The sequence below is a fragment of the Caloenas nicobarica genome, chromosome 3, assembly GCF_036013445.1.
Source record: "Caloenas nicobarica isolate bCalNic1 chromosome 3, bCalNic1.hap1, whole genome shotgun sequence".
Lineage (NCBI taxonomy): Eukaryota > Metazoa > Chordata > Aves > Columbiformes > Columbidae > Caloenas > Caloenas nicobarica.
In genome coordinates this window covers 22,476,744-22,502,968 of record NC_088247.1, presented here as the reverse complement: position 1 = coordinate 22,502,968, position 26,225 = coordinate 22,476,744, and the positions used below count along the sequence as shown (strand labels likewise).

At 38.5% G+C, this 26,225-nt stretch overlaps 1 protein-coding gene across 6 annotated transcripts in view; it reads right to left on the bottom strand.

The window, feature by feature from the left end:
• Positions 1-2,021: 2,021 nt before the first annotated feature.
• The window catches only part of ARHGEF10 (Rho guanine nucleotide exchange factor 10), a 118,358-nt gene continuing 94,154 nt past the window's right edge, over positions 2,022-26,225 (bottom strand). For all 6 annotated transcript variants that reach the window (XM_065630650.1, XM_065630652.1, XM_065630655.1 and 3 more), the window contains 4 exons: positions 20,817-20,959; positions 14,682-14,856; positions 7,974-8,096; positions 2,022-5,980 (listed from right to left, as the gene is read on the bottom strand). In XM_065630650.1, coding sequence (XP_065486722.1) covers positions 5,466-5,980; positions 7,974-8,096; positions 14,682-14,856; positions 20,817-20,959 — 956 coding nt within the window. In that variant the 3' untranslated portion in view covers positions 2,022-5,465. The remainder of the gene's footprint in view (positions 5,981-7,973; positions 8,097-14,681; positions 14,857-20,816; positions 20,960-26,225) is intronic.

Here is a 26,225-nt window from a genome sequence, read left to right as displayed (position 1 = left end):
GAAATTCTCAGACCCTTTCATCTGAAGCTGTTTCAGTGTTGCTATTTTGATTCTTTGTCTTAGGAGGCAATGAGTGTTTCTGGCAGTTTGGTTGTCGGGCATGCCTTTAAGGAAAATGCTGTGATCAAGTAAGCACAAGTACAGGGGCAGCGGCAAATCAACTAATTCTGAAAAATCTTGCACTAGATTTTTCAAATCAAATAGCAGATGGATGTAGCAGTGTGCATGCTGCATTGGCGAGGACATGCGATGGAGATTCTACATACAGCTATAAAAGCCTTAAATCAGAAAAGTGAAGGAGGGAACCCAGAATTTTGAGCTGTAGGGTGGTGCAAGCAGCTGATGAGCCACCATAGATGAACACTGAGACTCCTCATGCCAACTACTGGTACCTGTGTGGTAGGTATCTAGTCTATGTTAGCACCTATTTCTGTTCTCTGGCTGTAAGAGACTGGCCTCAAGTTCCAGACTGGTAGGCAACCATCCCATATGAAGTAGGCTGTATGGATACATTAGGATGCATCAGTACCAAGAAACCGGAAGCAGCGAGCCTGTTCTGCAAGTGTCAGCGCGCAGTTCACACCCCTGTAGTCTGTCAGTCCCCAAAGGATCTCAGAGAAGTGGCCGTGTTGGTGCAGGCTGATGGGAGCAGCCCAGGCCAGGCTCAGTCCCAGGCCAGGCTCAGTCCCAGGCCCAACCACTACCCACCCCACAGGTCAGTGTGCAGGCTGTCGCCCCAGTCCTGGCCAGTTTGCTGGCACAGACGCTTCAACAGCCGCACGTACAGGATGCCTGGGAGGAGGAGGCTGGTTAAAGGGCTAATCATGAGCTTAGAAAGCCCAATGGCTTTAATCTGCGTGCTGTTACACCATGTGGCTTCAAGTCAGGCAAACACTTTTCAGCTAAGTGTCTTCCTAGCTACGGATGATATTAATCTGCCTTCTTAACAGGACTGTTATTATGTGAACTATTATTACTATGAAGATATGTAAAGCAATCTAAAAATACTGTATCGACTCCATGGTATCACTCATTGCAATACATGTTAACTCTTACAGAACCCTCCATTATAGTTGCACCTTTCAAACCACAGATTTTTCTCTCCCTCAAATGCATTTTACAAAAACTACTTTGCTTGTCTGCAGCCAGAAAATTAAATAGGACAGAAGAGAGAGGAACAGTGAATTCTAAGCACCAAACCACAGTTCAGGAAACCCTTCCCAATAGTCATTCCTCTCTCAAAGGGGCAGGTAAGCAATTTTTAGCCCTCAGCCTCCCACCCATAAGTAATAATGTGTAAGTTCTCATTGGGACAGAATCTATCTTCAGGAGTGCAAATGTACAGTATCCTGCACTCATGCGATTTGATGTTTTTCAGAACCATATATTAAAGAGATGTGGTATAAAACCAGGAGCAAATCCACAGACTTTACTAGCAACTAAACAGTTCTCAATAACTCTTCTAGTTTATTTATAATAGTGCAGGTACACACAGAAAGGCTGTTGCTGAGGCTGATGAATACAAGTCTCAGTATTTAAACACGATCATGGGATTCTGTATGTATCCTTTAGGGCAGATTAATTAGAACAAATTGCCAGTTAGCAACTGAAAATTAATTTCTTCTGTTAATGCTTTTGCTCTGCAATACTAATCTTGAATATTAATGCTTCTCATTTTGGTGCATCACGCATGCTGCGCAAGCACTGGCGCGTGCTCCATGGAGGCAGCACAGTAGAAATTCTACTGCTTAGACACTATTGGGATCCATTGATACAGGGGTCAGACTTATACAAGACTGCATCACTTTCAGAAATTGGTGTTTAAACTGTAGAAACTATAAAACTAAAAAATATGTCTTTTTTGTCCTAGTCGCATATCCTATTTTCCATTTCATGAGTCCATATATATATAATTCATTAAAGCACGCCACAATTTCTAGCCTTCTAGTTAAAATGACGACCTGAGAAACGTACTTCTGAAGTTAATTTTTATCACTTTTTTTATTAAACATTTTTCTCACTTGATACTTTGAACATAAATACACAAGTTTTATGGCTCATATTATACAAGACACTGCTATGTGTTAGAAAACATATATAGAATATATTGTAGTGGTTACAATTGCTCCCCTCTTTCCCTAATATTTTCCATAACTTCCATTAATCTCGAAAAGCAGTATCAGAAAGTAAAATCCAACCTACCTAGCAGCTCAGTCCACAGCAGCTATAAAGACTATTTGCCAGCTCTAAGAGAAACTTTGGTTCCTGCTTTCATAGTAAGCTAACACTAGTTAGCTGCATATCAGAAAACAAAACATTGCACCTGGTGCTCAGTTAGTTACTAAAAATCTAATTTGTGACAAGGTGTATTTTTAAAGACAGACCTACAGCTTCTCTTTTGCTTTACAGTTTAGTAAGATAAATAGACACGAATTTTCAAAATAGTATAACGCAAATGAGGGACCCAGTTCTGTTCTTACTGAAGTCACTGGAAAAAACTCCAATATACTTTCAGAAGAGCAGATTTCTACTTTGTTTCTACTGTTTTATCAATAAAACTGAAGAAAATTACATTTCAGCTGGAAGATAAGATGAATTTCACTTTAAAATTCCCATGCATTATTGCTAGCAGACCCTGTAATAGCGCCATGCATGGATTTCCAGTTGAATGTGTGGTGGACTCTGCTCCTAGTGATAAAGGTCCATGAGAGAGTGGACGTGATCTTGCAGTCCCAAAGGCACGGACGTGGAATCCCGTGCCCAAGGAACATGCAGAATAAACCCTGTGGTCTTTTTACTGCAGTGTAGCAAAGGGATACTAGATTATATAGGCTTTATACACCGAAGAATCTTTTATCGTGCTTTTCAATATACATACATTAAACTGTACGATGTAGTACTTCCACACAGTGGGCAAACAGCAGCTCCCAGGGCCACGGCTATGGAAGAGCATAGAAAATGCGACTGGGTTCATCCCTCTGGCCAGGCACACCCAGGCACTGGGCCAGGGACAAGAGGGAAAGTTTGGGAAAATGTTGCCAGCTGCCTGACTTACAGGCACTCTTTTCTTTTTTTTTTTTCCTTCACCAGGGCTCATGCCAACATTAAGGCCATGCCAATGGTGACAACACCCAGCTAAAGCCACGAGATACACAGTGAAAGACATAGAATAAAAGCACAAAACAGTAATGAAGATGCTAAGCCTGGAATCCTATCTGTAACAAGCATCCTCAGTGATTCATTGAAGTCTGTGCTTTATGGCTCAAGAATCCTGTTCTGGTCAGGGTGTAGGATGTGGGCAAAACCTCTATAAATAAATCTGGGTGTGCATCTGATTTTTGAAACGTCTATTATGGTGCTACCTAGCAGGCAAGGATTCCCTGCGTTGGCATTCCCTCCTTCCCATGTCTTTGGTGGAAGGGAAGACCAGCTCAGGACTTTCTATGATTCCATGATTCTGTGTTACTGAGGTGCTCTGTCAAACTTGGCAAGTCAGCCCACCCACCGATTTTGGGGTCACTTGACAGAAGTTTGCTTTTTAGAGCAGACAGACTGAAAATTTAAACTTAAACAAATCTGCTGCAAAATAAAGACATTTCAGCAACATTTTAAAAAACCCTACTGCTCTTTTGGAAAAAAATCCACCCCTTTATCTTCTATTGAACAAAATAATTCCATGTCTAGTACTGTTTAGCTTGAAATGTCACGTGCTGCGGAACACTGTAATTATGGTTGATGTTGATTTAAACTAGGCAGGTTGAAACCAAACATGGTGGAATCAAGGAGTTTATATCAGAAGTAGCAGAAATAATCTTAGGGCAAACTACTCCCTTACTGGGATAATAACAGCACCAAAGTAGCCAAAAGTTTTACTTGTTTCTAGTCAATGCATACATGTGACAGACATTCTGCTTCAGATATATTTAATTTGCATTTTATTGAACTGAGGGACAGTATTAGAGTTCTCAACATATTCCAATTAAACTTAACTGTCCTAATTTCTCTGTGTCTTTCAGTCTACTGATAAGGGAAATTGATGTTCCCAGTGACTTCATTCAACATGTTACCTGTATTAGACATATTTTGACTGAAGGATGTGTCTCATCACCATTTTTGGTACCACCTTTCTGAACTGAAGGCTTTGTCTTACATTTCACATGTGCAGAGACTAGCACAAAAAGCAATTTCAGTAGGAACCCTAAATTCAAAGTTTCCTTTGGAAATACATCGATTCATTAAGAAACAGCCATTAGGCCTCTATTTAGAATTCAGCCCGTAATGCTACCAAAGCAACCTCTTGCCTGACTGAGTGGATGAAGCAGTGCAGACTGTTTTCACAATATCCATTTACACGACCATGCTTTGCTGAAACTCTGGCTGAAAAGAGGCGACCACCACTCAGATACAATCGTCTCTCTGCTGTTGTGCTGTGACGTTATTTGAGGGGTGTTTGCTGGAGGACATCACGCAAATCAACCAGTGTAGGACCAATACCCACAGTAACTACCTGCACTTCCCATAGATATTCCGATATTAGTATATTTCTCCCCAATTAATGACTTAATTGATAGTTGCATTATTAATTTACTGGATGTGCATGCATCCTTAAAACCAGCATAGGCCATGCCAAGTTGCTGGAGGAGCATGTGTTAGCAGCACTACAATGCACAGCTGTCCTCTATCTGCACTTTCTATTTGCCCCAAGCCATAGCATCCTTCGAACTTCCCTGTATAACAAAGGTGAATCACAGACACATTGCACCTACCAAGAAAATTAATGCGCTTTTTATACTGCAACATTTTTAATAATACTGAGCATTAGAAATAATAATAATAATAATGATAATAATAATAATAATAATAAAATCTATTTTCTATGTTGAAATAAACAAATACCAATCAATTAGTATAACCACTTTTGTCCAGACCAAACTCTGGCTTGTGGAATGATGTTACAAACTATTATAGTAATTACCAAATTAATATTAGTTTGCATTAGACTATTTATTGTTTAAAAATATTTGCTAATTTGTTAAAATCTACAGTCCATGCAATATGTCACTTTGGAAAAAGAACCAACAGCTGATTTACATAAGCAAAAACCAGCATGAGACATGGCATGTGTTCCTTGCCTTCCTTAAGTGCTATAGAACATAATTACAATATTTATAAATGTGAATATAAATACGGTTGAGATTCTAAAGCCATTTAAAAGTGTCTAATGGATCCTTTTTGTTCTAAGTATCAAGGACAGCATCAGTGGCTAAATGTTTTCCAGCACTCTAATACTGCAGAATGTTCTCAGGATGTGAAGACTCTCTTGCAACCCTTAATTCTGTGATAAAAGCCTACCGAACTTGCTCCCACGTGTATGAAGTCTATCCATTTGGGCCCTAAGCTGACATTTGCTGTAAAAGGATATCAGACTTTTTTTAATTACAGAAAGTATCTTGGATTTAGTTCACTTAGATATTTAATAGCGGAATTTGCCAGACCATCACTGAAGACACTAGTTCATCTTGTCGCTGCTGCTTGGTCTTCTTGTTCACTCTTCTGTGTCCTTGGCCACCAGAAATGACTAACACTGAGCTTGCTTTCATTTTCTTGGATCTCTGTCTTTTACTTTTAAATGAGATATTTTGATCCTTCAAAAGCTCATAAATGTTACTGTCCTCTGGCCTATGCTCTAGGGAACTTGATCCGTGAGACAAAGTAAGGGATCCAGAAGATGACGACAAGTCGCTTTTTTGTGCAATTGATCCTGCTGAACCCCCCAGCCAAACTGCAGTGTCCTGGGTGTTACTAAGGGAAGAGTCTGGTCTCTCATTGTGCAGAACGTTCTTTTGGTCCTCGTCCTTAGGTTCCGAGCCAGAAGGCAGGCTGTTCCTCACTTTGCTTCTGTTCTTCTTGTTGATAGATGTGGCCATTACGAGAAACTTGACTGGGCCGTTGTGTGCATGGTACGACACCATTCCTCTTCCTGGAGCCAAAAGAAAAAGACAAAGAACATTATTTATTTTACCACAGTGTTCCACCATAATAAGTTCATGAAATTTGCTTTGAAAAGCATAACTCTTAAAACCCTATTATACGCATCCAGTCTTTCGCCTTCTGTGTACACAGTTTACAGAAATAAATGTTAAAAAAAAAAATCTGTTGTACCACAAGTATTTTAGGACTGTACTAATAAATCAGCTGAAACATGGCATTACAAATTTCAGTTGACTGATTTTTTGTTCTCTGTTTTCACAGCATGAGTACAAAAATGCTGCTTTTTTTTTTTTTCAGCATCGACACAAAAGTAATGCTGTGAGTTTTCTCCAGTAACCCACAAACAGAATATGTGGTGTTCAGTTAATTCTGTTGTACCTCTGCACATGTCCAGAATAGCATAGGAACACAAGAGCATCTGTTTCATCATAACAGACCCCTCCACACTATACAGCAGGAACTGAAACTCATCCTTCGGAATGGCTCTCTACTTAACATGGCAGATTCGCAAGGAAACGACGGAACAATTATTACTTTTTGTTTTTGTTTTTTTTTTTTAAGTATTTAAACAGTGGGAAGTTGGTGGTACAAGGAAGACTCATACTGTGCAGATCACTAGAAGGTATGACAAACAAATGGCATATGGCCAAATTCAGAAGCTATGACAACATCAGTATATGTGGCTTTTACAGATTAAAAAAAAGAAAAAAAGAAAAGAAAAAAGTAGTATTCTACAAAATCAGTCACAATATGGAAAAGAGCAAGGCTATCACAGGAAAAACCCACCACCCTACAAATCACTCTGTCCATCCCTAACTCCCTAATGCATTCCAGGTTATGATAAAACATATTCTGCTTTTACAGTAAGTGCAGTGATATAAAGATGAATTATCACTATTGGAAGGACAAATGGAAAAAGTCACGATTTTTCAGTTAGAATTCCAAATATGGTATCAAAGACTATAAAAATAGATCTCTCAATGTAATGTTGCTAGATATATGAAATCTGACAAACCTTGACCTGAAATAAATGCAAGAATATACAGATGACATAAACCACCATAATCACAACAGAAAATGGAAGAATAAAATTAGAGCTTTTTTGATTCTGCAACTATGCATTTTCTTGTATTCCATATTTTTAAGAGCATTTATCCTGTGTCATACCGGATTATTGCTGCATATTTTGCTGAACACAGAGGATTTTGTTTTCGTTTTGTGAAGTTACATAAGCTTTTTTTTTTTCCCCTGAAGGAAGTTGCGAACAGCTTGTCTCGTAAAATCTGCCAGCTGCCCTCGACAGCGCAGAAGCTCGAGCAGAATTCTGAACCCAAAGTTTAGCACGGCAAAGCCCCGGTAAACAGACTTTCAAAGTCTCTTGCTTTTGCTAAGTAGCTTAAACATTCGAGAAGTGACACAGCAGCATTCATGCATTTGTATTTCAGATGGGGTAACGTGAAAGTAACTCAATAAATATCTCTCTCCCAAATGCAAAAATCTTTATCATCGTCAAAAAAATGAAATGTATACTCTCATAGTTTCCAAGTCTCCTGTTTGGGGAGAAAGAGCACAAAACCAATTTACTGAATAACCAGTCAGACAATATACTAAATTTTCAGTATCTGTGTCTCTAAATCTAATGCATCTTTTTTCCCCAAACCTGGAAGAAAGATTGTTTGCATTCTCTTCTCATCTCCCTATATTTGATTTTATTCTGACAGGATTAATGCCTGCCCTATTCTTATGCCCTAAAGAAACACAGTTGTGCTGGCTCAAACAACTGAGACAAAACGAGACAAATATCTGGGTATACTGTAAAGCTCAGGAAGAACGACAAATATGATTTCATCGCAAAGCTCTGATATATACATACATATAAACAATACATAATTTGTCAGGTTCACTTACGCTATGGACAGAAGAGAAATGAAATCTTCAGTATAAAACCACTGTACTTGATCCGTTTGAGAAACATGACTCACCCGTGACTTTGGGAATCCCCTGCAAGCGCGGCACCGGCAGCGCCACGATGATGCCCAGGTTGGTCCCGACCAGCAGCAAGCCGTGGCACACCAGGAGGCTGGTCACCGACACACGCTGCTGCCCTGCGAAGCGCAGCAAACGCCCCGTTACGTGAGAGCGATGATCTCGGTCTGGATCTAAGTCACTTCAGGCAAACACAATCAGCTGCACCGTGTCATTCGCAAAATCGCACAACGGCGAATATTTTACCAGATTGTGGTATTAAACTTTAATAGTATTTAAATGGTCATGTATGTAAACTTCTGAAACATTCTGCCCTAAATCTCTAAACCACAGTATCTAAATTAGATATATTAGATTATCTTTACAAATATGCTTTTATAAATAGACAATGTTTGTATATTCTCAATAATAGAACTGAACGGCATATCAATTCACAGTACTCAATAATATATTGCCATAACGCACTATACTCCGGACTCGAACCAATTAATGATTACTTTTTTCCTTTATCAGAAGTGCTGTGTGCTCCTGTTTGAGTTTGGGTTCCTCCCCCGTACAAAAAAAGGCATTGGCATATTGGAACCACCAATGGTCGGTTTTTTTATGGTGACGAGGAGTCAGGAACACGTGGTGCACACAGAGAGGTGAGAAGTGCTGTCTGCACCCGTCTGACAGGGGGCTGCACAGTCAGACTCCATCCAGATGTGCACAGTGATAGGATAAGACAGAACTCATCAATTTGGAACATGGAAAATTTGGATTGTAAGTAGGGAAAAGCTTCATCATAAGGGTGGTCAAACACTGTAGTGGGTTGCTCAGAGAGGCTGTAGAATCTCCATCCTATCCAAAGATAAAATTTGGCAGGACAAGTCCTTGAACACCAGGTCTAATCAGGCCTGCTTCAAAAAGGACGGACAAGATGACCTCCAGAGTAATTTGCAATCAAAATAATTCACGATTTTCTACAAGTTCTTTATGGGATTGTTATTTTTCTAATGAAAACAAAGTAATTTTTTCTTGCAATTCTTACTAAATACGTTTAATTCGGTTTAGATGGATTTTCAAAATGGCCTTGCCAAGTTTCAGAAACGGAAACTACTGCCTGCCCTAACTTCTGCCATGGCCCAAGTTTATGCAGAGGGGCATTTAAGCTCTGCCAGAATCCTACAGGTTCAAAACCCACATGTTCTTGGATTCATGATTAACTTTACATACAAGAGAGCAGTCATCATAGCTCTGAAATTGTTAATCACTTCATCAGTAAGTAGAGAATTTGGATTCCATGCCTGATATAACTTGGATGAACTCGCATGTTCCACACTTTGGAAAAGGACCTTAATTATGGTGTATCACAAATGAATGCATTTTCCATCTTGCCCCTTGAAGCTGAGCCAATTTACATGCCAGAATATATGAATCACAGACCCAGTGGGAAAGCCGGGAAGGAGCAGCTTGACTGTAGCCCAAAGCACTCAACTGGAAAGCAGGAGGGGAACGACGGTTCAAGTCTTTCCTCACAAAACTTTACAAAACCAAATTATTAACCCAGCAATGGTGTGCTGTAAAAGGCACGCACAGGGCCGGATCTGGAATCCCAGCTCTACCTGCCCAAACCCACATTCTGAAATACCCTGAAGGCACAACACTTAGGTCACCCTCAGCAGGCGCGAGTTGAAGAGGCTCCATCTACTCATGCAGACCTTCAGAGACACCCATGTTGTTTCCTATAAACTGCACGTGTTTGTGGTGGTAGGACTGCATCATCCCTCTTCAGCTAGATAAGCATGCATGGTCTATGCCTATAAATAAAATAGAAGCCTTCTGAAGCTTGGAGTCTGCTTTTTTGATGAGGTATATTGGTTGGTTGGTTTGGTTTTGGTGGGCTTTTTTTTTGGTGTGTGGTTTTTAGAGACATTAATGGGATTAATTTATTTTCCAAAACAAAGCACACAAAGGCTCCTTCAGCAGAAAAGAATTCTAAACAGCAATGCCCAAACACCTCTGTGTATTGGAGTTTTCCAATTTGAAATCCATATTTGAATTCTGTGATTCGGGGCTCAGACTCGCTCAAGTTATGTGACACGCGAGCCCTCTCCCACACCCAGCGCCGCAGCAAGTGCAAGGTAACTGCAAATTTGCTTAACCTCACTCCATTTCACTTAAAAGCTTGTTTTACAAACAACAAAGAGAAATACATAAGTATAGTTTTTAAACTTGTAAAATTATCAAAAACGCCAATTGTACTTTTGCCTCTCAAACCCCTCACAGAAGCAAGATGCTCACATTTTTTAACCAATAGATCTTTAATGCTTTTTAAGCATTTAAAATGTAAAATAATATGCATGATTTCATACTCCGACCCTGAAACAACTTCTAACCAGTAGCTATTACCAGGAAAAACTGGCAATTTGAATTCCTGTTTCCATAGGTGAAAACAGCAAATTATCAGCTGGCAACTTAGAATGTTAAACACTGAGCACAACCTTAAGCATGAATCATCTATAGTGAGGTCAAAAGAAAAACCACGTGCTTTGAAATCTTGGAAAAGCAGGAAACATCTGCATCTGAAAATATACTTTGAAATAGCATATAACTAAAAAAAAAATGTATAGATTAAAAAACCTTATTAAAATACTAATTTAAAATATTAGTTCGTTGTCTGCTAGCCGAGGTTTGAAATCAGTTTTCTATGACTTTTTCATGTATTTTGAATTCAGAGAAAAAAAACGTAAAACCAATTTTCCAGAATGCATTAGGCAGTAAGCACAGAAGTTAACAAGTTAAGAAATAAAAATTATGAACATAAATGCCAAATCAAATCAAATACTCTTATCTTTAAATGACAACTTTTCGATCACACTGTCCCAACACAGACAGAACTGTTAAAACCTGTAAAATAATTTGACGAAGATCTTGACTTTACAAAGAGCTAAAGCCAACAATTAAGCTTACACATGGACAAGTGGTTTTATTGCCCTTGTTCTGCTCTGTGTTCACCTTTCTCGGGTCTCATCACAACAACCACCAGATCCAGGTAAATCCTCACATGTTGCCTCACGTGTGGCTTCTGAAGACAACCCCAGGTAGGTGCAAGGGCATCCCAGTGCATATCCTCTTACATGACCATGCTGCTCTTACTATATAAAAATAATCGCACTGTACAGATTTATTGGGCTGACCTGAAGTTTTTCCCCATCTTTTTATCGCTTCCCAGCAGTAAAATCATAAACCTACTGCATTTTGTGGTCTGGCACCTGATGGGGTGGGCACAAAAGAAAGCTGGAAGCCTCAAAGTATAGTTTGTTTTCTGCAGAGAGGAAATGATACTTTTTTTTTTCTTTGCTTTTCTCATCTGTTTTCAGGAAACACACATGCTATTAGGGGATATATGGATATAAACAGAACACAGCAACTTAAGCAGAAATAACCTCTCTGTTACACAAGTAACCTGTCATCATCCATATGAGCAATGAAATTACATTGTGTCAAGGTCAGAGTAATCTCTTTAAAAGGACAAACTGTTTTAGAGCTGAAAGGAAAAACATGTTTAAGGATGCTCTTGAATAATGAAATATTGAACGTGACTACGAAAAAACAAGTGGACTGCCTATTCGTGTACAGTATGTTGGGTTTTGGTAGGGTTTTTTTGGTGTGAGCGATAAAGGCTGGTGAAAAGCTGCCTTTGTTGAGATTTCAACTTCAGATCACAAACACGAAGCATAAATGAAGTACATTGCAGTAGTGATGTGCATATATTGCCTTCCAATGTTAACAGATTTTTTTTTTCTGCTGCTCAGTATGCCCTCTGTTCAGCTAAGAGCTGTGCTTGGGCCACTTAAAAGCAATCCAGCTGCACTGTGGTGAAATAAATAGTCACCTGGAACTATAACAATGATGATGCTCTTCCTCTCAATCATTCTCTTCCTTTCCCATATGGCATTTGTGCTTTTTTAGTGTTTTGGTAAAGAACACAAGCTTGTTATACATTATTAGGAAGTATTTCCAATGATATATGAAGTAAAGGTACTGCAGACCGCTCTGGACTAAATGTGTACCCCACAGTTGCCTTCGTGACCCTGGTTTAACTTCCAGTCCTGCCTTCATACACACGAACTTCCCGTAACTCCAGAAAGCAAGAGCCCTCCCAGCTCCATTCTTCTCTTAGGAAGAATGCCACAGATTTAAAAAGTTATGCCCATCAGATAACAGGTTCTGCCAGACACAGTCTGCTTTTCTACATGTCTAAACTTTGCTGAACCATAGGGACAATCACCTCCTGTGAATCTCCCTCATGCTTCATTCCTCTGTGACTCTGTCCTGCAGGGCTGTCCTCCCCAAAGCAAAGGAGGCACAGCCTTTACAATGAGGAGAGCAGGCACTGACATTTCAAGCCATCTTCTCCTAAGAAGAAAATTGGGAAAACCTAATGCTATGCAAACTGGTTACTAAGGTTATGAGAACCTCCCACTCATCTTAGTTACTACAGCTATCCTTTCAATACAGCACTGTAACTCACTGTGACCATTCCTGACAGGGATGGTAAGTTTTTCTTTTCCTTCTACTGTATAATAACAAAATTATTTCATTAACTTAATGGAGTGAGGTTCCTCTCAGGTACATTGCTTTAAATGAAGATACAGATGACATCTCCGGGTAGATCAGGCCAATATTACATCTTGGCAAAAGAAGTCCAGCTTCTTCGAAGTTATATCGAGATCTTGACTTTTTAACCTCTCCTCTTAACACTTTTAGCAACATTTTTACATCAATTTCCTTTCTCTCATTGGAATACTAGTTGAATATTTATTTATCTGTTATTTTTGCATATTAAGGAACTCTTACTGAATTTCAGAAACTAACAGGGCTTTGTTTCCTTTAAAACTAAAAGTCCTAAAAATCCCCAGAAAAGCCAAATACATATTTTGTAAACATGCAGCTATTTCACTCCTGTTTCACTTTGATGATTGTGTTTTTCTTTTTCTTTTCTCCTTTTTTAATCTCAGTAGAAACTACACAGAGCTTGATTTATTCTTTGGTTGCTTGTACTTCCAAAAGGTCCTTACTGCTGCTTTATTATGTAAAACTCCTCCTTTTTTTCAGTGTTTGTTGTTGCAGCGTTATTGGGATCATATAAACAGGCCCAAGAGCTGCTGCTAAATAATTGAAATTCATTTCATTTTTAGAATGGATTCTCCCTTGGAACATTTGCTGTACTAATGTTCTACTCCTGAAATAACTTTCCATTTTCATTCACTGGTGTGCTTTTTGTGAAGACACTAAGGAAAAAAAAAAAAAAAAGGAACTAAAATGGGTAAGAATGACACTGAAGAGACACAATTAGCTAAAACTCTCTTACAAAAAGAATTGATATGCTACATCGGCAGTTTTTTACCATGGCAATGAACACTAAGGCTAAATTTCTGGAGATTTTTATATGCAGAAAATATGTATAAGGGAGGCCCTATTTCCTATCCCCTCCGCACCCCCCCCACCCTGCCCCAACAGCAGAACATATTAAAAGTTAATCTCCTTTTTAAACTGATCTTGATTTCTTTGCATAACTGTGATGAATTCAATCAAATGACCTATTTAAAGGCAGGCGATTTGCTGCTGTTCAGTGTTGGAGCCACGGTCAAACACCACATGTAAAAAAGAGCCTGTCTACAACATGATATAAATGGGCACAATTTAAAACAGAGCTTTATTTGCTTTATTGCAAAGCTGATGTCATCTGAAAGAAAACACGATAAGACGACAGAAACCAAAGAAGTGAAACATTTTTGATCCAAGATTTATCCCTAACTCTTGCTAAAATATAAATAACAGTGTGGGAAAAACTGGCTTCTGCTAGAAACAAAGCAATAAAGCTGGTACACACGTTGTCCATGAAAACTGAAGAAACTCGGTCTATTGCAGCCTATGAACACGGAGAGACAGAAAGAATGGTTGTCCTCATGGACACGTCGTGCTCAGCCCCACCAGTATCAGTCTTCTGTCCGTCCCTTCTCCCAGCACCACCACAGCTCCCATTGATGTGGTCGCTGATGCTGAGGTCCCACCACTCGCAAAAATTATACAGGTCAGTGCAGCTGTCTGTGACACTGATGATTGAACAACTTCTGTCTTAAAACACTTAAAGATCTGTTAAACTTTCTCTAAACAACCACGGGTTCCATCTTTACCTATAAGATTAAACTTTTCATTCAACAAATTAAAGCTCCAATCAGCAAAACACTGAACACACTCTGAAATGGCAGCGTGGCAGTGGTTTAGCTGAGTTCACGGAGACTCCTGATGTATAATAACTAAAATCAAGCAAGTGCTTTTTTGGTCTAGATCGTACGCAAATTGGCTCCATCATGTACTTTGATACTAAGTAAATGCTACACTCTGCAAAACAAACACATTTTCATGGCAGACTGCATTGTCGTACTGCTTCGCAGTCACAAAAACCATGACTAAACAGGAGAATATACCTGCTTATCTATATAATTACATGTATAACCTCTAAGGAGGAGAGCTGCTACTCAACCAGTTCACTGCACACACAGTTCTGAGCGACAGGAGGCAACAGATTGTAATTTACCAAAGCAGCCACAAGACAGTTATCAGACTCAAAGTCCGAGATGGACCTTCTGATTCTGGCCTTATCCACAACACTCTGGAGAACAACAGTGATAAAGAGAACAAAAATGTCATCATACCTGGCAACATATTGTGAACAGGGGTGGCAATGTTGATGTCTTGGAGGTGTTTCAGTGTCTCAGTGTGGAAGAGGCGCAGCGTAGATCCAGATGTGAAGGCAATCCAGACTCCCACTCCAGCAACAGCCATGTGAGAGATGACCATCCCTTCCTCTTGATGGGCTTCAAAATGGCTCTGCAAGAGAAACAAGGACTCCGTGGGGAGATGAACAATCATTCAACCTTCCTTACCAGCTCTGCAGTGCAGGCACTGTATCTTCGTCCTCTGTGTCAAGGACAAAGCTACCTTGCTCTACGTCGCTCAAGATATGTTCTGACTGCTGCATATCATGCGTTCATTTTCCTGTTACTTCTTTTTGGAAATACGTCATTAGTATGGAAGGATTCTCAGCTCTTAATCCAAAGTTCTAACTAATGATAGAACAACTTCACAGTAACTTAGATACTGTGTTTATTAAAAATACTGCATGGTAGGGGCTGGCAAGTCCATAACAGCTGAGATTTAAAAGGATTTTGTATTTCATTATTGATACTTTGGGAAAACTACCACAGAGGTGAGGTTCCTGAGAGTAGGCAGATATTCTTCTAAAATGTTACTTTTATCTAAAGAAGAACTCGTCTTTAAACAATAAAAAACATCTTTCTTCTCTTCTGTTAGGGGGTCTTTTCAGAATAAGAATAACAGAACCAAGGAAAAAATAATCTTTAGAAAGTAGAATGTTTATTAATATAAATACACCATTATTTGCTCAACTATGTACATAACAATGTGAGCCTTAATACTGTGGCTTGTTTTTCAACTCATAGACACTTCTGAATCTCACAAGTATCAACTACTTTCTTTTCTTGTCCTTCACAATATTGACGCTTTTGATCAGAAAGGCCAAAACCCTCCTTCTGAAGGTAAGAAGTAATGCAAGAGTTTCAGGATCGCCTTTTTTTCCTTGATCTAGCGCCTTCCCAGTTATATCTTCTGCATGGCTCCAGGAAGGCCGACACCTCTCTACATGCTCCTGTTAATGTGCAAGATGAAGCTATAGTAAAGTTCTTTAATCATTAACAAGAAGTAGGGATTTTTTTTTCCAGTTGTGCCTTGTAAGTAAACTGTTTCTGAAGTTAAACACAGCCTTTTAATGTTGTGCCAGGTATTATCAAATACAGAGCTATTCTGATAAAGATAAAACTTCCTTGGCTAAATAAATGACAAGCTGTTCCTTGGATACAAATCTGTCTCTGAGGGATATGGAAGGAAATATCTGCTCTAATATTCACAATACATATTGTAATACTCTGGTTTATATTTGCAGATAAAATAGAAAAGTACCCCCTTCCTCCTTGTAAAAGCACACTTAAATTTCCCATTACATTCCCATTACAATTAAGAGTTACATTTTGGTAATTTTGCATCAAAATCTGAGTTACATGTTTCTCAGGCTAAGCACTTAGCCTAAGACAGTTATGTTTCAAATATATTAGGCTATAAATATATTGTTCAAATTCTCCATCTAAATTCAATAAACAGGCTAAGATCAGAAATAATAGAAGTTTAAGCTTTCACAAAATAACTTTTGATATTATACTTAATAGGCACTTAATTTTCTTATTTTCTTTTCATACTTTATTACTTTATAAATTAGTACTTTCCACTGAGCAATTGGCTGTTTAAAAATGAGGGGAATTTCTGCTTTTTTCTTTTCATCTGTTAACACTGTTCTTCAAGTGTTCAAGTTTTAGTAAACGAGCAGAGAAGTTTCTGTTCAGCTGTTAGGCAGTGGCAGTTTCTGAGTGTGTTACTGTATTACCTTTTGACTCTTCAGATAACAACACTGCAGAATGCAACGCAATGTAAGCACCTCTGGCAGGCACATTTATGTTCACTATTTTCCTCAAGGAACCTCCATTCATTCTTTATCAAATGATATACACAATTTGAAAATCATACAGTTTATTCAACAGAAGAATTCATCCATGAACAACATCTTTCAAAGCCAGAAACAGCTCTTATGACTAAATCTCCCGATATTCTCATCATGCATGTTTCATTGCAAAAAGGATTTAAAAACAGTAACTTCTCTTTACAGACTCCTACATCCCTGCACTGATGACCAATTGACTTTTGAAAACTTCTCAGGGACAGATCCAAGGCTGCTGAAGTGAACCTCATCAGGAACTTGTGCTGTTTGCAATTAGAATAAAAATGAAGCTGATCGTAAAAACTGAATTTTCTCTGCCGTGGTCTGACCACAGCAGACAGTTCTGTTGGTGCCACTGTAAACAACTTGCACATGCATTTTTGTCACATTCCTTTCTTACCAGCCAACTCATTATACTCCCACTTAGTCTGTCCTGCCGTTCGTACAGCTGTCTGCTGAAATATGGAGACACATTTAAAGAAAAATGGTAATATTGTCAACGCCACAAAAAGCATGTAAAAAGACCTATTCTTCTCATTCAAAAGGTCTTCTAACACAGAGCAGGAATGTACCCAAACCTGTGCATTCTTTTACAAATGCATAAGTTTTTTGTACAGAGGACAGCTTTGACATCTGCTTCAGTTACATGTCTAACTGAAAACAAATAGCTGGCCTTTTCCTTCATATATTTTTTTTCCTTCTCACAGCAAGAAATACAAATAAAAAGGGACAGAAATGTCCTGTTCCCTCTGTTATTAAAAAAAAATAAAATCGAACTTCATTTTACTTTTCAGATTTCATACCTACGTTGCTCCCTATTCAGAGCCCAGCTTTTTTTTCCCCGCAGGCTCTCTTGTTCAAACCCTACAGCAACACGAGAGCTGCAGAGGACACTCTGGATACCAGAGCCCGACATCGCTCGCTATTGTTTCCGCAGCGCGGGGCAGAGCTGGAGTCTGTCTTTTGAGGAGGTGCCACTTGCACCAAACAGCTGCGCCAAGAACTGAACCACGATTTCTCAAGCTTCATGAGAGATGCATAATGAGTGTTATCGCCAACAAGGTAAAACAAATTACTTTTACTGCTTTAAAGAAGTTACAGTACTCGGGCAACATACACTCATGCACAGGGATTTTCATTTGTTTCATTTACTCAGCTGAACATTTCAGCTTATTCTACTTCATTCGTTAAAAGGAGAGTAACTCCCATATAGTTAGCCAAATTTTAAAACCAAGACAAAACAAACCAGGATGGAATGCCATCCAATGGGTGACTTTATTCTGTTAAATACTCTGGCATTTTATATTGTTTTTAAACAAACACAGACTGCTTTTGCAGAGCCTAAGGGTCTACAGGCATTACAGACCACTACGGGATCAAGGTCTATACCCAACAGCAATACAACTGTCATCAGTTCTAGGGTCAAGAATAAGGACGAATTTCTTCTTAATGCAATGAGTGTCAGAGTATGTAATCAGTTTGTAACAGCAATTGATATATTTCTCACATGTCCTTTGCCAAGGAGCTTGAGGCACTGTGCCAGTTTGGGGCACTGTGCCAATAAAAGACATTTCCTAAAATATTTTATTACAGTAACATATCATCAAAACAAGTGAACTGAGAGACTTATCCATATTAGAGGGGGGGGGAAAAGCAGAAAAAGTGAATAACATTCAAAACTAACGTACAGCATGCCAAACCTGCTCATTTACTAATAGTTATTAAACAAAAAAAGCTTAAAGAAGAGTCTTAGAAAAGCATGGAGGGATGGAATGAGATTGTTTTCAGAGGATAATGTACTTTGCACTTAGCAAATACACAGACAGTTAAATATGAGGTACCTATGAAGCAAGGAGTGCCTCACAAGGACCAAGTTTACAAAATGGTCTTGAAAACAGTCATGGGTTCACACAAATATGGCCCTAAAAAAAGAGTCAGGTGCCTCCATAGATAACGTATATGACACACAGCATGTAATATATATGCATGATAGCAGAAAGCGATGAACAAGCAGCTGTAATTTGAAGAATATAGAGAAATAAAGTTCAGCAAAGAAGGAAGAATAACAGTTGAGCCCTGTGCAACACATGGATTCCTTTTGATAGAGCAAAGATGAATATTATGCAAAAATTCTTCAGTCAGATATTACTAACTGCCTCCTCCTGAACAAGAGAGGGTACAGAAGGAGAACAAACATCTCCTTGCTGCTGTTTCCCTCCATACAGCAAAGCTTCTGCTCTGCACAGTAAAGAAGAGGTAGCTCAGATGTATTCAGCTGCCAATATTGTTAAAATATTCCCTATATGCAGAGCCTAAATTTCCTTGTGTTATCATGTGATATTGAAACAATATTGGCAATCAACATGGTATGTGCATCATAGCAGATCACTTTTGGAAATACAAACCTGGGAGTCATGAAAACAAGCCAGGTAACAGCAGGCAATAGAGAAAACATTAGGGAGCTGTTCAGTCTGGTGAGATGAAGGAAACAAGATCAGTAGTTGTGTATATCTTAGGATCAGTAAAGAGACAATGGAAAATCATAATTTGTTTGCAATTCTATGACAAAGGTGACATGCTATCATATAGATATTCATGTTGATGCCGAAAAGTCAGCAAAAAGCCTATTTAACACTGGTTTGAAAGTGTCAAAAAGCAGGTACTTTGAAAAGAAACCTCCTGTGATGCTTTTGTAGGAAAACTTGCAGTAACAGGTGAAAAATGAAACTACCATGTCTGAAAGACATTGATAGAGTATTTGTTACTTTATCTCTCTGAACTTCTGATTTCAATACTGCAGTCTATCACGCTATGCTGTATTTTGATAAAGTAACCTTTAGACAGGCTTTGAGGATTAAAGAATGTATAACCCTGGTTTTGTTCTCCTGTGCCAAAATAGCACAGCATAAACCCAAACTGCAGCCATAGCACCTGATCTAGGAAGAGCTTTGTGATAGAATTAGTCCAGAATTGCCAAATTTATTCACAGAGATCTGGCTGTATGTAACCACCCTCACACAGGAACAATCTGGCTGCGATCTCATAACCGTTGCTACGTATTTCTTGGTGAGAATCAGAGAGATTCGTGATCAAAGTCTGTAGGACAATAACCACGTGTCCCAGAGGCCACCCTGCCCCCCAGTGAAGGTAACAAGAAGTCCATTTCAAGTGTCTATTCAAATCTTTCCCTCATCCTACCATTGAAAATATCAACAAAACAAGCATTAAAGAAAAACAAAGTAGGAAAATACACTATCCGAGCATCTATGAAACAAATCACCCAGAAAGCATCTACAAAACAAATCACCCAGAAAGCACAGACAGAGGAAATTAGGATGTTAGCTATTTCCCTGCAAACTCATGACAATGACTCACAGAATCAATTGTACCAAACAGGCAATTGTTGGGAGAAAACACGATCATCAATGAAACAAAAAAGCAGCAACAAAGCCCACAAAGAAGGAGGCTGTGAGCTCATCACAACTCCTGTTTGAAAGAACTTCATGGCTGTAAACATCATGCAATTCAGTGGAACTGCACTGTAGGTTGAAGGACAGGCTTAATTCCCAACTCTTCATCAACTGTAAACGTTAGACCACTGAGACATTCTTTTGGTGGAGGCTGCAATTTTTACAGAAGTGAGGGCTTAACACTTTCTGGAAAATGTAGTCACAAATATAAGCTCAAATCATTAACACTCTTCTCCCTTCCCAGAAAAGGTGACTTTTTAATGATTATCCATTGGAAAATGTCCTTATGCAAAGCATATTTTTGTACGCCAATGAGAAGCAAAACTCTTAAGAAACATATCATAAAATCATCACAAGGTACAAGTAACATCTAACTACGTAGAGGCAGTCTCTTTATCAAACCTTATTCTGGAATTACCAGACGATTCCTGTAGGCATTCATCACTTTGCTGCCTTTTCTCAGATCTCGTTTTTAAGCAAACCTCTTGCCCCTAATACCTTATGAGCTCCAAGCACTTTATGGAAACCTGGGATAAAACCAGAAGCAAACCTGGGCCTAAATGAGACATCAGCAGAGAACATCACAGTAGAATTTCAAACTGTGGGGAGTGGCATTTTACAGAACCAAAACCATATTTTATGAAAGGCTTCTTCCCGAATCTTGAAGCTTCTTAAACAGATTTTGATGTTTAAAATTTCACCACTTATACCCTGTAGCATAGTATGTGAGCAATGCTTTTAAAAGCGTTTACCTCTATGGAATGTGTCACAGTGCTGATTATAAAAATCTGTCCACCACATGCAGCCCAAATGGTCTCCTCCATCACAAGCAGACTTCTGACAGGCAGAACCCCCAGTTTAACTATCTTCTGGGGTTCTGTGTTCCATGTTCCGTCTTCAACAAAAGAGAAGAAAGGTTATACACAACAAAATGTTGTTTTTTTTTTTTTTTTTAAAGAGTTTTGAAAACACTGCATCCCAAGCCTACCACTTGAATCTCTGCAAGTTGCTACTGCAAGCTGCACTGAGATTTACATCTGGTTTACTTTATCTTCCAGGGTAAGTTTGAAAGGTTAATAGATAGTAAGGGGGAAACAAAACAAAACAAACAAAACCCCCACAACAAACAAAAACAACAACACAAACAAAATGCCCACACCTCATATATTTGTCAACTGAACAAATTTTATATGGATTAACTGATAAACAAGGCATCTCACATTGCTGTTTTGATACAACCGCTTTCCTCTCCACACGAAAAGCAGTCAGAAAGCCACAGCTGATATAATATCATCCAACTCCGAAGGAGCTCACAGCCAACCTGTTTCAAGACTAATCAGCTTCCAACTAAGATAGAATCATATTTCACATGAAAAGTAGTAAGGTTTTTACTGCAGGTTCTAATGAGCTCAGATAACTCTCAAAGAGCATGTTGATGAAATGGACTTCCTGATACTAGATGCTTCATTTAAAACAAAAAGCTTTTTTTAAAACAAATTAAAACTTAGTTTTGTGCTATATCTTCACTACTTCTATTTGTTTCCCCCAAATATAATCCACAATGTTTTCTGTGGACTGCATTTAGCAGATCCAGTTTACATTGTGCTTGTGTATGTGGCACAATGAATTATTCAGAGACCTTCTGAGAAAAACTGTATGTGGCCACTTAACTGCTCTGGTCACTCTCAATTGCCTTGTCTTTGAAACAAGGATTAGCAGATTATTTCTCTCCAAATCTAACAGCTAGCAACATGGGCTTCTTGTAGCTGTGTCTTTTATATGTACATTTTAACATACTAAATATATCAGTAATAATTTTAATACTTTTATATTAGTTTATTTCTATTGTAAGCACTCATTGAATATGACTTCTCAACGACTGCATTTCTATCCATTATGCTCTAGTAGCACAAGATCAAAATCTGTTACAGTATCTGGTTTTACACAGAGATAAAATATGTCCAAAAGGCCCCATTTGCTCAGTTTAAAGCTTTCTTCCTGCACAAGCTGCAGAAAAGTTGTCTAGTTTACCAACAGCAGTTTCAACTCAGTAACCACTTAAATTTTGATTTATGAGACCAAGGTGAACACATCTTTAGGCAAGCACTTAAGAAAAACTTTTTTTTTTTTCTCCTCAATAACAAGTGCACCTATTATTATCTGCTTAGGTAATGGGTAGCAAGTTCCCCGCTTCACAATACAGCAACAATGAGAAGCCTCAGCTCTGGAGTATTTCTCATTGCTTCTGCCATCTGCATGATACAACCTTTGCTGAGTCACTCTCGAGATGCAGATCTCTTTTGAAAGCATCTTTTTACAAGTAACATTTAGTTTCAGACTGTCAAAATCATTTTCATTATTTTATTTTGCAAGTGAGAAGTGTTTCCAGTTATTAGCCTGCAAACTCTCCCAGCTATGTCAAAAGTCACTTTGTGTTCTTCGTGACTCATATGTACGATTAGTAATAAAGAAACTTCTGGAAAAGTTTTCATTTGCTAGCAACCACATTCTCAAACTAAGTTATTAACTGGAGGCTGCCCATACCCTGTGAATGCTTCAACCAGTGCAGGCCATTCAGCACAAAGCCCCCAGAGAGCAGAGCTGCACACGTGCGTGCATCCCAACTCACTGTGTAAGTTACACTGACTGCAGAAGCTCTAGCAGCACCTGGTTCGTAGCACCCTCATGTTTCTTTTTCAGGAATAAAACCAGCATAGTTCTAGTACATTCTTCCTGTCTGTTCTGAAGGACAAAGACTGTGAATTGGACAGACAGCAGATATGCTGAGCAAGAAGCTATTTGTTTTTCTGTAGTTAAATTTTCCGCACTGAAGAGCACATTATGATGTACAGATAAAATTGTTCATTGAACTCTAAAGATCTCTTTCTTAAATACATTCAAGCTAGACATTGATTTATATATGAAGCACAGCTGATACATAAGTGACATGTGAATGGTGATTTTCAGGATCTCAGCTGTGGACTCTGGCATTTAAATTTTGCTTAAATTTAATTATTTCAAGCACCTAAGGTTTTGGTTGGTTGGGGTTCGTCAGTGTGTTTGTTTGGGTTTGTCTTGGATATGGATCTTCATGCCTTCAACTTCCATACAACTCCTCAGCACTCAGCCATTTTATTAATTTTGATCAAGTCATTATTTAGCATTTGTAACAGTTTTTGAGTTAAAAGGAAAATTACTACTGGTCTCAAGTGGATGTTGATTGCAAAATAAAAATTTTAAAGCAATTTACTGGAAGGTAATACAGTAAGTTCAATGTTACCAATTTTATTAATACTACCTGTGTTACAAATATTTGATTCATCAAATATACATATAAAAACTCAGTTCTCCCAAAACCATTTTCAGTTGGTGCTGTTGGCACAGCGCTGAACAATCCGGTTAGTTTTAAGAGTTTAGTGGGATTGGACATAGGAAAAAGGTGAGAGACAGACCTGATGCCTTTCATGTTACCATGATTTCAAGCAGAGAAACTGCGATCCCACTTGATGTCAGCCCAGGAAAAATCTGAAGCTCAGTATTGCTCTGCTGAGGTACCTGAGCCAGGTGATAAAGCTGTTCCGTAGTGCTTTTTTATTTCTTCCTGCAACCATTGCTGTCTTCCAGATCAGATGGCATTTGAGACAAATGAGGGGGGGGGGCGGAAAGGAGGGGTGGGCAGGGGGACACACGACTCTCTAGCCTGGTAATTACAGCAGTAGTTAACCAATGGGTCAGCTGTGCTCTGGTCTCTGCCCCAGTGAATGTTTAATTAATTATACAGAGTGGAATGGCACCAGGAGGAGAAATTAAACAGCGTGCATCTCTCTCCTCTTATTTTGTGGCAGCGAGGGAAATCTCTTGGGAGTTGTAAGCACGGATAGAAATCCTCTCAAGCAAGGCAAGGGATTAAGCCCGGTAATCTGACATACTTCTGTGTATGCTGGCTAAAAGCAAGACCGCAACTTCATTTTTTGACTAAGAATTTTACCGCCCGTCGCAAAAATTACTTAGCAAGTTCACAAATTGTTTCAAGACTATTAAAATCACACCTTTAAGACAACGTAATGCTCTCTCTGCCTCTCTCCAGATCTCAGGAGACCCTATTCAGTACCTGCCTGCACAGACTTCATGTTTGACATTGGCTATTTCATGTTATCTGTCTAATCCAAAGTTCATTGCTTCTACAATCTAAGAGAAGTATTATCTCTATTCTACTTGTGTAAACACCTGCCAATGCAAGACATACTTATGCAAGCAGGTTCAACAACTTAATTGGTGCTATGCATGTATTTAAAATTCAGTGCAGCACTTGCAAAAGATATGGAACGGCTTCGTTTGACGTTAAAAATCCTTGGGTAGTTACCATATTAATAAATTGGTTTTCTCCTAAGAAAAAAAAAAATAAAAGAAGCAAGAAATAGTAGCTGAGATAAAACTTTTGTCAACAAAATCTCAAGGTGCACAACAGGACAAAGCCAGTGCAAGGAGCCCAGCATGGCTTCTTTCAGAGTCTTTCAAATTATTTTCTGAAAAGCAGGAATTGAGTGAAATAAAAATAAGCCATGGAGATGTATATAATGTGGCTCCCAGAGACCGAGCTGGAGAATACCCACAGGATTGTCTACAAAAGTGTGGCTTGTCTTAAAATTCTGCTCAATCAATGCCATGTTTCTGTTCCCTAAATATACATCAGTTTAGTTTTAAGATGATTCTCTGGTCATCATTGCCTCTAGAATGATGAAAAGCCACAGACAAACTTCGACAAATTTCTGCCTAAGAGATAAGTATATACATATCAAATGAGATGCAATATGCAGTACCTATATCCTGTAAGCAGAGACTAGTCTGTATGTGGAAAATATAGTTATCTGCACCCTGAGCAAATACAAGATCGAAGGCTGACATCTGTGGAAACAGGAAAGAAACCATGGGAGAAAGGACAGGGGGTTTCCTTCTGCTTCGTGAGAAAAGTCCATGCAAGTATTAACACCACAGAAACATAACTGTATTTGCAGATTTTAATGGACTTCGATCTTAAGCTGACCACATCAAAGCAGGTATAGACTCTTACTATAGATATAATAAAACATCTAGTACATGACACTTGGCAGTCTCTATAACATTATTGTAATAGAATATAGGCTTCTATAGGGATTGCAGATACAGCTATTTGCAGGAAGAGGGTCAAATATACAATAAAATCTAGGGGTTTCTAGAAAGATGATGTCATAACTTCTGATATTTGCACATTAGATCAATATTTAGAATATGAGAACAGAGTTTTTAAACACTATTTGGTCTATGAACTTATGTCCGTTATGCCACTATTTATAATGCTCACCGTAAATTATATTTTTCCAATATTTACGTGCCATAGTTTATATTCCAACGTTGAACAACATCTTGCAACGCTCACAACAGGCTGTTCAGCTGCATCCAAGTAACGTATCTTAAGCTCATAAAATATTTCTAAGACTTTAATATACAAGGACATTATTTCCATTAGTGCATTTTGCTATAAGTCTTGTGATTTGTATACATTTTAGAAAATCAGGTATCCTTCTATTCACTCAAATTTAATCAAATAGGAAAAGTTTTAAAATCATGTTCATTTTATAGGGCAGAATATTGGCTATTTTATCTTTCTGTGGTTTGTTTCCGTAAAACCCAAAGGTAAGTAACATTATTTTACAATAATTTACAAAAATAAGCTGCTTCTTATTTAATTTATAAATAATTAACATTTAGTACTTTTTATAATTATAATTTGTTGGTGCTCTCAAGTCTTCATATGACATAACCTAATAAAATATACCTTATCTCCTCAGAAAGTCTTTTTAAAGTCTATAGTACTTTTCTTCTCCTTTACACTTTCAGTTGAGCTGAACTGAACATGCTTTTTTGTTGGTAACTTCCTCTCTTGCTTAGCAGCTCTATTGATGATTTCAACAGAGCTGCCAACAACGCCCTGGGAACAGTGGTTGTTGGTTAATTTGTGCAGTGGAGCACAAACATTTTTTCTATCACATGGTACATAAACCGGCACTTGTATTGAGGAGTAAGACAGCAGCTACAGAAGTAAAAAGTTTAGCGCATTTCTTATAATGTGGAAATAAGCTGGGAGATTCAGGTCTACTGCTTTAAACAAGGTGGAACTCTGA